Genomic DNA, 12,518 nt, shown 5'->3' with positions numbered 1-12,518 from the left:
CCCTCTTTTAGGGCCAAACGCTTTGAAAATCCCGCCTTGTACTCACTGAGATTAGAAAAGCAGTCATCAGTGAAATGTTGTGAACACAACAAAAGGGATTTGTTGTACTGCTCTGTTATTGTGGTAAAAATGAATTTTAGCCATTGGTTCTTCTGATCTTCATTCTTTGGCAGTGAAAATAAAACAAACGGTCTCCTCGACATGATGCTCTCACACCAACCAGAGCGTCTGTGTGTGGGGGGGGGGGGTGGGGCAGGTCAGAGTTTTGTTTCTCCCAAGACGGTAGGTGGAGATTATTATGCAAAGTGCTCCTAGTGACGTACATAGAAATGGGAGAAATATTTGAAATCTATAACGACTCGTTTCAGCGATTCAGAGTCGACTCCTTACTTTAGAAGCCAATAACTTTATAAATCGTGTACTTTTTGGTTTAATTACTTAGCACATTGTTTACACTGATGGACAGCTACATCATACACTGTAATACAGGTAATTTTTGATTTCCCATCTGTGTGGCTCTTTAAATAATAATAATAGAGAATATATGGAACCTTTCAATTGAAATCATTAAAACACTTCCTCATATTAATCAATACTAATATGATCACAATATAATGACAACAATAATAGCAAAAGATATTGAGCCATTCATGCTGATGTAATAATAAAAAATCCATTCTGGTCACATCATATCCACAATATAAGAATTAATAAAGAACTTAATAAAAAACAGGAATAGGAACACTGCCCTGATCTGACAAAAGTAATGTGTTTCTTAAACATGTACCAGTGATTTCACTCTCACCTGCTTTTTGTCTTTCTTGATTCTCTCCACAGTTTACAGGACTTATCTATGTATAACCCAGAGAGAACCATTATAGTGAAGGGGAGCATCGAGGCCTGTTGTAGTGCTGAAGTGGAGATCATGAGAAAGCTGAGGGAAGCCTATGAGAATGACATTGCTACTATTAACGTAAGTCTTTGCGGTTTTGACGAAAGGAAAATGTGATTTCCACTTTTAAGCCACCGTTTTTATGTTATAATGAATATGTTGTTTTTTTTTTGACTCTCATAAGAAATGCTTATGTGCTCTATATAAAACACTGTTTATTCTGTGTTGAGTGTGGTCAGCCTTGAGTCAGCGTCTTATAGAAGACGAGGCAGTTAGATGCCTTGTCTGTTTACTTGTATCTAGTTATTGACTGTTTATATGGAACAGCCTTGAGTCAGTCCGTCCCCTGGATCCTCAACAGCCGTTCACACAGACACACACGCACATGTACACCATTCCCCGTTAACAGGCATGACATCACTGCCTTTGTCTGAGGGAGGTGAAGCCGTAGACTGAGAGCAAATACTGCAACAATAGCATCATCATTCTTGTTTACACCGCGCATCCAGCGTCTCCCTTCATCTTCAGTGAGTCATTTATTTTGTGGAAGAAGCCTCTATCAGCTACACAGATCAAATTTAGGTGGTTTCATTTATACTCGCGCATTAGTCAGTCCTCAGTCAGGCGTAGAGTAAATTATTCATGCTTGGATCAAATGTTTTTGTGACAGTTTCATGTGTAAATGTCTGTTAGTTGATCCTTGTAACCTTCATTCCCTTTTGAATGAAAGAGGTGCAGCAGATGAATCAGACAGAACATGAGAAATCAGGCATATGATCTTCTCTGTCAAGAATAAACAACATAAAAACTTATATCTAAAAGTGTTTTTGCCCCATAAAACGATGCACCGGGTTGATGGAGCCATCTAGCGTGACAGTAGCTATATTACAAGATGTTATTACAAACAATTCACATGGTTCATACAGCTCAGAAATAAATTGAACTGATAATTCTTTGAGTATCTTTTAATCTTGTATGATAGTGTCAAGAAAAACACGATAGCTTGAGGTCATGCTCTGCGTAATCATTCATAATCCATGATGTCTTGCAGCAACAAACCAACCTTATCCCTGGGTTAATTCCAAGTGCACTGGGCATCTTTTCAACTGGTTTGTCAGTATTGCCACCAGCTGCTGGGCCCAGAGGCATCCCACCTGTACCCCCAGCTAGCTTCAACCCTTTTCTTGTGAGTACGTGTGTGTGTGTTTATATAAATTTTAATCGATGAATTATATAAATTGCATTTTAAACCATTATTATTAATAATAGCCTATGTGTTGTGTATAATTAATTATTTATATTTAAACAAATGTTTTTTACATTTTTGAAATGTAATTAATTGTATATTATATTATGAGTAACAGATTAGTGTACACATTTCTGTAAGTATAAGCATTTTAAACAATTATTGTTAATACCACGAATTTGTGGAAATACCCAATATGTTGTGTTTAATAACATTTTCAATGCATATTCATACTGAAACTTTACATGTATTTGAAAAAAAATATATGAAAGGATTTCTTTAAATTTCACCCCATTTACATCCTTAAATTTAAATTTGAAGAACCACATTCTGTTCTGTTCTCTGCCTCAGTTTGATCATCTAAATTCTCAGTTTAAATCTAAATGGTGCAATCTCCTGACATTTAGCCACGTTGTACATACACTGTCCCTTTCTCACTGAGTGCTCATCTTAGCACACACTTACTCATTATTGAGTTGTATAATCATTCCAGTTGGTTAGCGTGCTGCAGGATTCCCCTTCATATTTAGTGATGAGTCAGACAGGACAGCTTATGGCTCAAGGATGAACTAATGAAGGTAGAATGTGTGTGTGGGTGTATGAGATGGCACTCATTAATGAATGAGTGTTAGCTGGTTTCAGTAGTACTGTAAAACGTGAGTAGTCAGTTATTGTTATTTGTAACAAAAGGTTTTTATTGTTGCAGTTCTTTCCTTGTGGTAAATTAAGTTCTCTTCATGATTTTGGAGACTTTGGCATTTACTCTGAATAACATATTAACTTACATTATAACACATTATACTTACAAACTGTTACAAAGAGCTGCCAGCATGTTAGTATCCTTACCAGCCAGCTAGTAAACTTTTATACTAGTAAATGGCCAGCTGGTTAGCCAGCTTTTCTATTAAACCTTGGATATGAACAGCATGGAAATGCCCTTTGAAAACATAGTTCCCAGATAGGTCTCTGATGACGTCAGAGTCCCTACCCTGTGGCGTCTCTGATAGTGAAGCCTGATTTTTTTCACATTCATGTAACTGCATGAACCAATGGTGCTTCAGCCCACCCAAAGGGGAGGAGCTGACCACTATATATGTTGGCTCTGACTGCCATTTCATCAGACTTTTTCTCCTTCAATGACGAAGATCATCTCCTTGCTGAGTCTGCAAACGAGAAGCAAAAAGAAAGAAGCTCAGCCTGCTGCTCGCTGCCGTGAGGATCCCCTGGCAGTGGAAGAAGCCAGAAGCCTTCCTCTGTGACCATCCATCTAATTTTTAGAGCAAATTTCTGAGTAAACGCCCCCTGCCTAAAACACGGGGCTGGAGTGAACTCACTTAAGACCGCCCTCCTTCTGGCTTTAGCATCAGTCAAGCAAGTGGGTGACCTGCTTATAGGAGGCCTCAGTACGGGTGCTCCAGGGCTGGGCTCGAGAGCGGCTTCGTTCTGCATTTGCTTATAGTATGGCACTATTGGATGCGCTCCCCGTAAGCTTCAGCGATGCTACGGAGCGACCGTTTGAAAGGCAATGCTCTTGTTACTAACGTATCCTTGGTTCCCTGAGATAAGGGAACGAGTGTTGCGTAGGCTGCCGTGCTATAAGGCTGCATGCAAATCAATGACTGTGTAGTTTGAAGTGCCATTGGTTTGTGCGGTTCCAAGAACGTGAACAAATTAGACTTCGGTATTAGAGTAAAGGAGTTTCTTAAAAGGAACTCGGGTTACGTTAGTAACCGGATTGAGTTACTAAAGAACAGTAGCTAAATAGATTGCAGGGTTTTTTTTTTTACTCTATTTTTTTATGTAGTTTTTTCTTCCGTTTTTAAATAAGAAAAACAGTTATGGTCACACAACACCTATAACACTTACAATAAATTAAAAAGAATAAAAAAGAATTGTAAAAAGTTTGTTAAATGTGGAAGTGTAATTTTAAAGCACGGCTAATGAGCTATTAAGAAAAATAAATGAAAAAAATTATAAATAATAATTTCATAGTCAGGTTTCTGTAATAATTCAAAATTAATCGCACCTTACATAAAGATTTGTAATCATTAATACATTTTTACATTGAATTTCCAAATGAGTGTGGAAACAACATAAGACATGTTCTTGCGATGTAAAATGTTTGTAAATTGATCCATCACATTTGTTCCAGGGTCACTCATCACAGCTGGGTGGACTGTACAGTGTCCCGCCTGCTAGTGCCATCTCTCACCAGCACACAGTGAGTACTCTTAACTGGAACTGACCAATAAAATTAATTGTTCTGGTTGTGGATGATGATTGGTGTATACAGTGTTCCAGCCAACCAATTTTATGTGATGTCATATTTTATATCATATATTGATATCTAGAGAGCATAATCGGCGATATAATGCTAATATATTTTATTGCATTTGCAGCACAGTTTAATTATGGCAAATATGATGTCCAAAAAAAAAAAAAAAACTATTTTACACAATATATACTCAAAATTCACCCCAAAATACATAATAAATAAATAAATAGATAGATAGATAGATAGATAGATAGATAGATAGATAGATAGATAGATAGATAGATAGATAGATTAAATTAAATAAAGATGGAGTGACAACTTTTCTTAATGAGCAAATCGGATGTCATTTTAATAAATAACTTGATAGTTATTCAACAAATATCAACCTCTGTTTCTGTCAGGCAGTGCTGAACACCTTAAGCTAATGGTGTTGACTTGAAATGCTGTAAATTCCTAAATGAAAAAGCTCTCTGGCATCATAAGTCTTTCACTGTTGCTCATGCAGAGAGTCTGAACAATGAGTCATTGGTTTCCTATGGTCCACACTTCAGTGCCAGGCAGGTCCTCTAGAAACAGATAAGAGGTTTGCATCCTCATCATCAGTTTGACTGTTGAATGAATTGTTTTAGCCTCCGTACAAACCTGTGTGAACTTTCAGGGCTTGACCTCCAGCCTGCGCTGAAGTGAGCAGTATCTCAGTGGGATTGTAGGTGGTTTGGGGAAACTAGACGAGTAAACAGACAGAGCGACGAAACCACTTTTAAAGAGGATGAATCTACAGTAACTGACATGCTCAGATGGATTTTAGAAGGCCTTTGACGAACCCTGATTTGTAGAATCACACTGAATAAGAAGCCGTAATATTTAGCATGTTTTTTCTGCACTCTCCACAGCAGGCTCCTGAACAGGAGGTGGTCTACCTCTTTATTCCAACTCAGGCTGTTGGTGCTATTATTGGCAAGAAGGGCCAACATATTAAACAACTGGCCCAGTTCGCAGGAGCGTCTATTAAGGTAGGAGTTTCTGCCCACTGGAATGCTACTGCTGTCATGTCAAATATGTAAAATGAAGGTTCCTTTTGTGTTTTTGTTACGTCAAGCACAATAATCCATCTAATTTTGTTTGCCCTATTGCTAAGATCCTTGATTTGAATCTAACCATATCATGCTCAGATTTGGCCTAGTGCCTCAGTATGGGTGAGCCAATCATCTGTAACCTTCTTTCTGTTGATTCAGCCAGTCCTGTGGGTTGCTGGGTAATCCGAAGGGGTGAGAGCTCACCGCCAATAGTTCAGAATGTGTTTGTACCTCAGTTCATTTCATGTCTAATGGCATCTTTGAAAATATGCAAGAATGCATTTATTTTGTCAAAAATACAGTAAAACTGCATTATTGTGAAAAATTATTAAAAAAAAAAATTAAAAAAAAAATTATGTGATTTAAATTTGAATGAGTTGAATTTTCTGCAGCAATTACTCCAGTCCAGCCTTAAAATTTTGTACAATTCTCTGATGAATAGAACGTTAATGAGAACAGCATTTCACAGATTTTTTTTGTAACATTTTATAGCGTCTTTATTATTGCTTTTGATCAGTTTAATGCATTTGAATAAACTGAATTTCTTTCAAAAGAAATTACCCAAACTTTTGTAGTGTAAATGTGTTTTTCAGTAATTCTTAATATAGATGAAGTAATTTAGACTTAGAGAGTAACATATTGATGTTTTATGTGTTCTACATATTTCAATAAAAGCTGATTTTACAGTGTGGTGTATTTTAATGCAGCATATGGTTTAATGACATCTGATATTTTATCGAATTACTGATTTAACTGAATTCATGGCCACAAAATCAAAATACAAAAGAAACATTGAGAACGTAAACAGTTTAACCCCTATTGATCAGAGACTGCCATTGGAAGTAATTGGAAACAGAGACCTCTGGTGGCTGTGTGATGAGACTTTTCGGAGAATGAGCTCTATGAATGGTTCACACTTCAGATATAGCAATAGAAATAAAATGTTCTTTAAAGCAAATATTTTTCCGTCAACAGCATTTGTGGCATGTTGTTGATTATGTCATAAAATAATGTCGTGTTGTGGTATGTAAATAGTATGATCTTGATATGTAAAATCAACGTGCATGTACATTAATGTGGTGTTCTCTATGTTCAGATCGCACCTGCAGAGAGTCCTGACGTCACTCAGAGGATGGTCATCATCACTGGCCCACCAGAAGCTCAGTTTAAGGTAAAGGTAAACTCTCTGAATGTGAAAAATAAAAACCGAATTGAGAGGATGGTAAATCAGGGACACAAAATAACAGGGAGGAAGCAGATGACTATGGCTCAGTTATACCATAGACATTAAAATCCCAGGATTAATTAGAATATGAAAATTGAAAAAATATTTGAATTGACTCTGTATGGCCTTTAGTTCTGTTGTACCCTATAATGCCCCTGAACAATGGACATTGACTTTGCTTCTGCGTTTCAGGCCCAGGGCAGGATATTTGGGAAACTGAAAGAAGAGAATTTCTTTTCTGCAAAAGAGGAAGTGAAGCTGGAGACACATATAAAGATGCCCTCTTCAGCAGCGGGGAGGGTCATCGGGAAAGGCGGCAAAACGGTGAGAATATGGTGAAACACTGAATGTTTCTGATCGTACTTACTACTTCTGTGATGTTCCAACACGGTAGGACTGCTTCATAGTAGGGCTGTGCGGTTAATCCAAATCATCATCAAATCACGATTTGGGCGTATAGCACAATCTTCCACGGTCCCAGCCTCCCGCAGTATGCTATCCGAACCAATCAGAATGCAGTGCGCCTAAATGGAGCGTGAGAACAGAGCAGAACGGGGAATGGCCTACGCAACTCCAGGTTCACACACTCTGTTTGTGGTGTGTATTTATATTAATGTAGTTTGGCGCTACTATAATGCGCTCTCACTGCTGCTTCTGCAAAGCATACACATACTGTATACGCACGCAGACAGAGTACATTTGAACCTGGTACAACAAAGATATTTCAACACCTGAGGCACGGCTACAATGAGCTCTATGACCAATACATGGCAAATACAGGACAGGATTTTATTTATTTATTTATTTGCCATATGTCTAGACATTTTACCTATGTACCAGACATGTTACAACTTTTTGATTAAGCTCTAATTGGTTTTCCTTTGGAAATATGTTTCAAATTCATACTGGATGCATTTATGAGTAACGCATGTCTGTGTGTGTCAAAATCGTGATTAAAATCGAAATCGCAAAATTGATCAAAGAAATCGCGATAGGTTTTTTTTGTCCATATCACACAGCCCTACTTCACAGTGTTGTTTTATCCTGTGCACGATTATAAATGGTTAAGTCAAAAATAGGTTTGCAAAAGTTAACAGTTTTTGTCAGAGTCCATAAAACATTTAAAATAGCTTTACAAAAACAATTAAATGTTCGGGAACATTGTTGATTAATCAGAGTTAATGTGGTGTGAAGAGTTCCTAAAAGAGAGCTATACATGCCACTAGAGCAAATTATTGAAATGTTGTTATTGTCTTTGATAATCGTTTTGTATGTACCAGACAAATTTTTCTGTGTAATTTGGTCAGCAAATTCACTAAAAACAATGAAATGGCGGTGAAAGTTTTTCTTTTTTTTTTTTTAAGGGGAAAACCTTTATTATGGCAAAAGATTTTACTCTAAGGCTTTGCAGAGGACAGGCTGATCCAAATCAACGTGACCTGTTCTAGTCAGGATTATTATAAGTTTCATGAATGGTACATTTTGTTTCTAGGAAATATTTGGCTCTATTCACAGTGACACAGACCAAAGGGGCATCATTTTTAGAGTAGACAGGGGTTGCTGTTGTTGCCTAAGGGCATCATAGCAGCTTGGTCTTGACGTAGGTCGTGTACAAATGAGCAAATGGATATGTGCTACTTGTTTTTGTACGAGTCTGATTGAACCACGGTGTTTGCACATTTTGACCCAATTGACATTATTATTAGGTGTACTGTTAGGAAGTGGCGTCATCAGCCTGTTTTTCTAAACCTGTTTCAGGTTAATGAGCTGCAGAACCTAACCAGTGCAGAGGTCATAGTGCCACGGGACCAAACCCCAGATGAGAACGACGAGGTCTTTGTCAAAATTAGTGGGCATTTCTTTGCCAGCCAGGTGAATTATACACCACTCATCACTACAAATGTGTATTTTAACTTTAATTTTTTTTAATGTTGCTTCTTGACCATATAAAGGCTAAATGCAAAAAGTAAAATCCCCTCTTATCAGTCAAAGACACATGGCAGTGACAAAACATAAAATCTTACAATGGCTTATAGCGTCACCTTCATTCAGCCACCACTCTTACTGAAAATAAACCCAAAGTGAACATTTACCATTATAAACATACTCTCCTCTGGTCCCACAGACTGCACAGAGGAAAATCAGGGAGATCATCCAGCAGGTGAAACAACAGGAGCAGAAGCACCAGCAAAGCGCCCCCGTGACACACAGTTCCAAGTGACCATCAGGGCAGTCCCAGCGGGCACCTGCCAGTGAATGTAGCCCTCCCAACTGGAATCAGACCAGACCGGATGAAGGGGACCGGCCGGGCAGACCAGCAGCCGTGGGATCAAAACCAAAGAACTTCTTTCTGGGGGAGATGAAGGAGCCACAGGCAGAAGGGCTCTGAGTGCACTGCCAGCTTGGGGAGGGGGGGAGGGGGATGAAGCGCAAGGAAGACAAGCGTTCCTTGTATCGTTCAAACACACCCTTAGTATGAGAAGGGCATCTGTTATCAGGACGGGAAACATCAGGGTTGCCCCATGTAACAATTTCTTTATAAACTTCTTAATTTAGGCTTAATCTAGGGTTAAAGTGTTAGTTCACCCTCGAAGCATCCTAGGTGTATGTGACTTTCCTCTTTCAGAATAATCCAATCAAAGTTATATTAAAAATTGTCCTTGCTCTTCCAAGCCTATCAGTGGGGGTAAGCTGGTGTTTGTTGTCAACAGTTCAGAAGACGTGAAATAAAGTGCGTGCATCTGTAATAAAACATCCCTCACAAGGCCGGCTCCGGGGGGTGAATAAAGGCCCCCTTTAGCGAATCCATGCATTTTTGTAAGATAAATATCCAGATTTCAAACACTTTTTTTTCTCACTTGCTGACGGTTGGGAACAGGAAGACTTCTGACAGAATTATTCTGAAAGAAGAAAGTCACAAACACCTAGGATGCTGAGTAGAAGATGGACGAATTTTTGTTCTCGGGTGAACTAACCCTTTTACACAGATGAGAAGCTCCATTAACACGTGTACACTGATGCATTTTGACTGAGTTGTGTTGCTGTTTTCTCGGGTAGGTAAAGTGTGGGTGTGCACTAGCAGCTGGCGACCGAGATTTTTTTATTTTAAGTGATGCCCAGATTGCGATTTCAACAATCACAAGTATTCTCACCAGTACACTAGAACAAATATACTGTTATGTCTGAAGCAGAAGCACGATTCTTCTTGTTTTGCACAAGCCATTGGGCATGTAGTTGAAATGATGTTTTTTTTTGGGATCTCTTTGATGATGGGACTAGCAATTTGGGAAATGTAAATGACAGAACGTTTACACATATCTTAGCCTGTTTGCATTTCGGGACACATCATCCAGCTCCACAACTCAACCTTGTTACTTAGCCTGTGCGTGCCAACGGATGCCGTTGAAACATTTCTTTCTGTGCATATCAAATTTTTTTGCTTTTATCATATGTAGTTTGTTGTTATTTCTGTCCAGCTCTTACACTCCCTTTTTATTTTTATGCCAGTGTTTTTGCAGCCTCTGCATTTAGTCGTTTCAATGCCACCGAATTCTTGTGGCGGCAGTCATTACGAGACGGAAGTAGGGATGTGGTAGATGTGGATTAGGAGTCATTACCCCTTGTTTGCTTTAGGGGATATGAAAAGAATATAAAGCAAGCACCAGCGTCTGAAAGACAGCGCACCTTTACTGGCTTGGGCAGAAGCAAAATCGAATGTGCACCAAGAATTCTGCCTTAATCTATGCTGAAAGAAAACGAAAAGTTGAGAGACTGAAAATGTGATTGGAGGGTCAGGTTGATGTGGGATTAGGAGGCATCTTATGACCTGTGGTACACACGACCGCGTTTGGCTTTAAATCTCTTTGTCAGGGAGCTTTCTAAATGGCATGACAGCTGTGAATGTACAATAAGCAGCCTTTTAGAAAGAGAACCACCCTGTCATGTTTGGTAAGGCTGGTTGGTCGGCGAGATTGGGTATTTTTTTATTTACTGATACTCTGGTTGTTTTGGGAAATGGATCAACTGTTCCAACAGGATGTGCAGGCATGGATATCCCTTTGTGCTTTATTTTCTTCTTCTTTTTTGACCATGGAAGTTTGTGGCCTTAAACGTCACCGGTCTACGTCATCACTGACAGCTCCTTCACCCAATGAGAGCTAAGCCTCATCTTCCAGACACAAGGCTTATGCCAATACGCACAGCTTCCATTAGTGTGTATGCATGTGTGTATATAGATATATATAAAGAGAGAGAAATATTTATGAATCTATTTTTTTCCTATTTTGTGACGAGAACTATTAATAAGAAACAAACAGAAAAAAAACAAGTCTTTTTTGGTGGAACACTGCCATGTTATTCTGAAGGGAAGTGTTTGTTTTCTTGGAAGTAGACTATGAATATTGGTTGTAGACTAACGGTAAGAACAGTAATGAATCACCGCAACACTTTGATCCGAATGTGATCGGTGCGCATGTCAGTAATGTGATCTACCTCATGCGTCAGGGTACCTCAGTCCAATCTTAAATTTCCCTGTTTTTTCTCCTCACATTTTGTATGCCTTGTAAACTGAAAGTTTTGAACATTTTCCTTTTATTAATAATAAAAGAGATCAAGAAAAATATCTAGTCTGAAGTCTTCAGGTCCATCTGACAAAAACGAATGGATCTTAAAGCTTTCAAAACTGTATGCAAATTTTCTGCGTTACTTCACTGATCACAACCTCATGATTTATACAATTTATTTACTTGCCCAAAAGGGGTTCTGAATGTGGATACTGTGTACTGACAAATGGTTATTAAGACGATGAATATCAAGTATAATGGCTTAATTCAACGCATTCTCCAGGAGCAGCTTCGTGGTCTGAACCGTAAGCCAGCTTTCTCTTCACATTTAAGTCTAAATTCAGGAATTACAGTCAGACCAAATTTTTAAATTGAGGTTTTGTTTTAATTTTTTATTATTTTTTATTTATCAAGACCTTTCAAAAAACAAAAGCAGGTTAATATGAAAAAAAAAATATATAAAAAAAAAGAAAAATTCTGATGTAATCCACAGAGTAACTGTTTTTTAAAAACATTTATTGTAATCCCACAAAAATCACAAATGCAGGTATTTTTGTTGCCTCAGATAAAACAACAAGGCCTATGTAAAATCAAGATCGAAGGCCGTAGATGGTCATTATGTTTGGTCCAGGTGCATGTACTTGCAATGGCTGGTTTGCTTTCACACAGTTATTCACATGATTTGTCTGTGGACTGAACTGCAAGCTGTCCCACTAGTTTTAGTTGTAACGTTTAACTGTATTCAATAGAGGTGTATTACTGTAGACCTGTGTAATTTGACACTTTTACCTACTGAAGCAACCCGTCCACACGTATTTGCAAAGAGTAGCAAAGATATCAGGTGCAGATCAGGTCTTACGAACTTTTCTCTCAAGAATCCGAACACAGATCTTATGGTTCTTGACTCTGTGAAGGCTTGTAGCTAGACGAGGCCGTCATTTCCCCTGAATGATGCTTAATCTCAGGTGTTTGCTCATTGATGGAGTTCAGGTTGTGTAGCAGTATGATAACGCTGATCACTTTGAACTGTTATTGTAACTGTAACTCACACCACGCTGTCGATAGACACCTATCTAATGTTCAATAGTGGTTCTTAACTTTTCTGAAGAGTTTGTATTTCGAAGCTTTGTCACGTGTGCATCAGTCTTGCATCAGTAATTAACTTTATGGAAGCATTAGTCGATACATGCATTAACTAACATCACACTGTTATATTGTCTCTGTAGTCTTGCTATCCAATAT

The 12,518-nt window shown here is 38.3% G+C and overlaps 1 protein-coding gene across 3 annotated transcripts in view; it reads left to right on the top strand.

Moving 5' to 3' along the window:
- The window catches only part of LOC113053599 (insulin-like growth factor 2 mRNA-binding protein 2), a 56,954-nt gene extending 47,549 nt beyond the window's left edge, over positions 1–9,405 (top strand). For 2 of the 3 annotated variants that reach the window (XM_026218733.1, XM_026218735.1), the window contains exons 9-16: positions 838–973; positions 1,944–2,078; positions 4,291–4,359; positions 5,307–5,426; positions 6,586–6,660; positions 6,907–7,038; positions 8,473–8,586; positions 8,840–9,405. In XM_026218733.1, coding sequence (XP_026074518.1) covers positions 838–973; positions 1,944–2,078; positions 4,291–4,359; positions 5,307–5,426; positions 6,586–6,660; positions 6,907–7,038; positions 8,473–8,586; positions 8,840–8,935 — 877 coding nt within the window. In that variant the 3' untranslated portion in view covers positions 8,936–9,405. The remainder of the gene's footprint in view (positions 1–837; positions 974–1,943; positions 2,079–4,290; positions 4,360–5,306; positions 5,427–6,585; positions 6,661–6,906; positions 7,039–8,472; positions 8,587–8,839) is intronic. The other variant, XM_026218734.1, reaches the window with a different exon arrangement.
- The last annotated feature ends 3,113 nt before the right edge of the window (positions 9,406–12,518 follow it).

The sequence above is a fragment of the Carassius auratus genome, chromosome 34 (genome assembly GCF_003368295.1).
Source record: "Carassius auratus strain Wakin chromosome 34, ASM336829v1, whole genome shotgun sequence".
In the NCBI taxonomy this organism is placed as follows: Eukaryota; Metazoa; Chordata; class Actinopteri; order Cypriniformes; family Cyprinidae; genus Carassius; species Carassius auratus.
The sequence above is the reverse complement of the archived record's forward strand: the minus strand, read 5'-3'. Positions and strand labels throughout refer to the sequence as shown.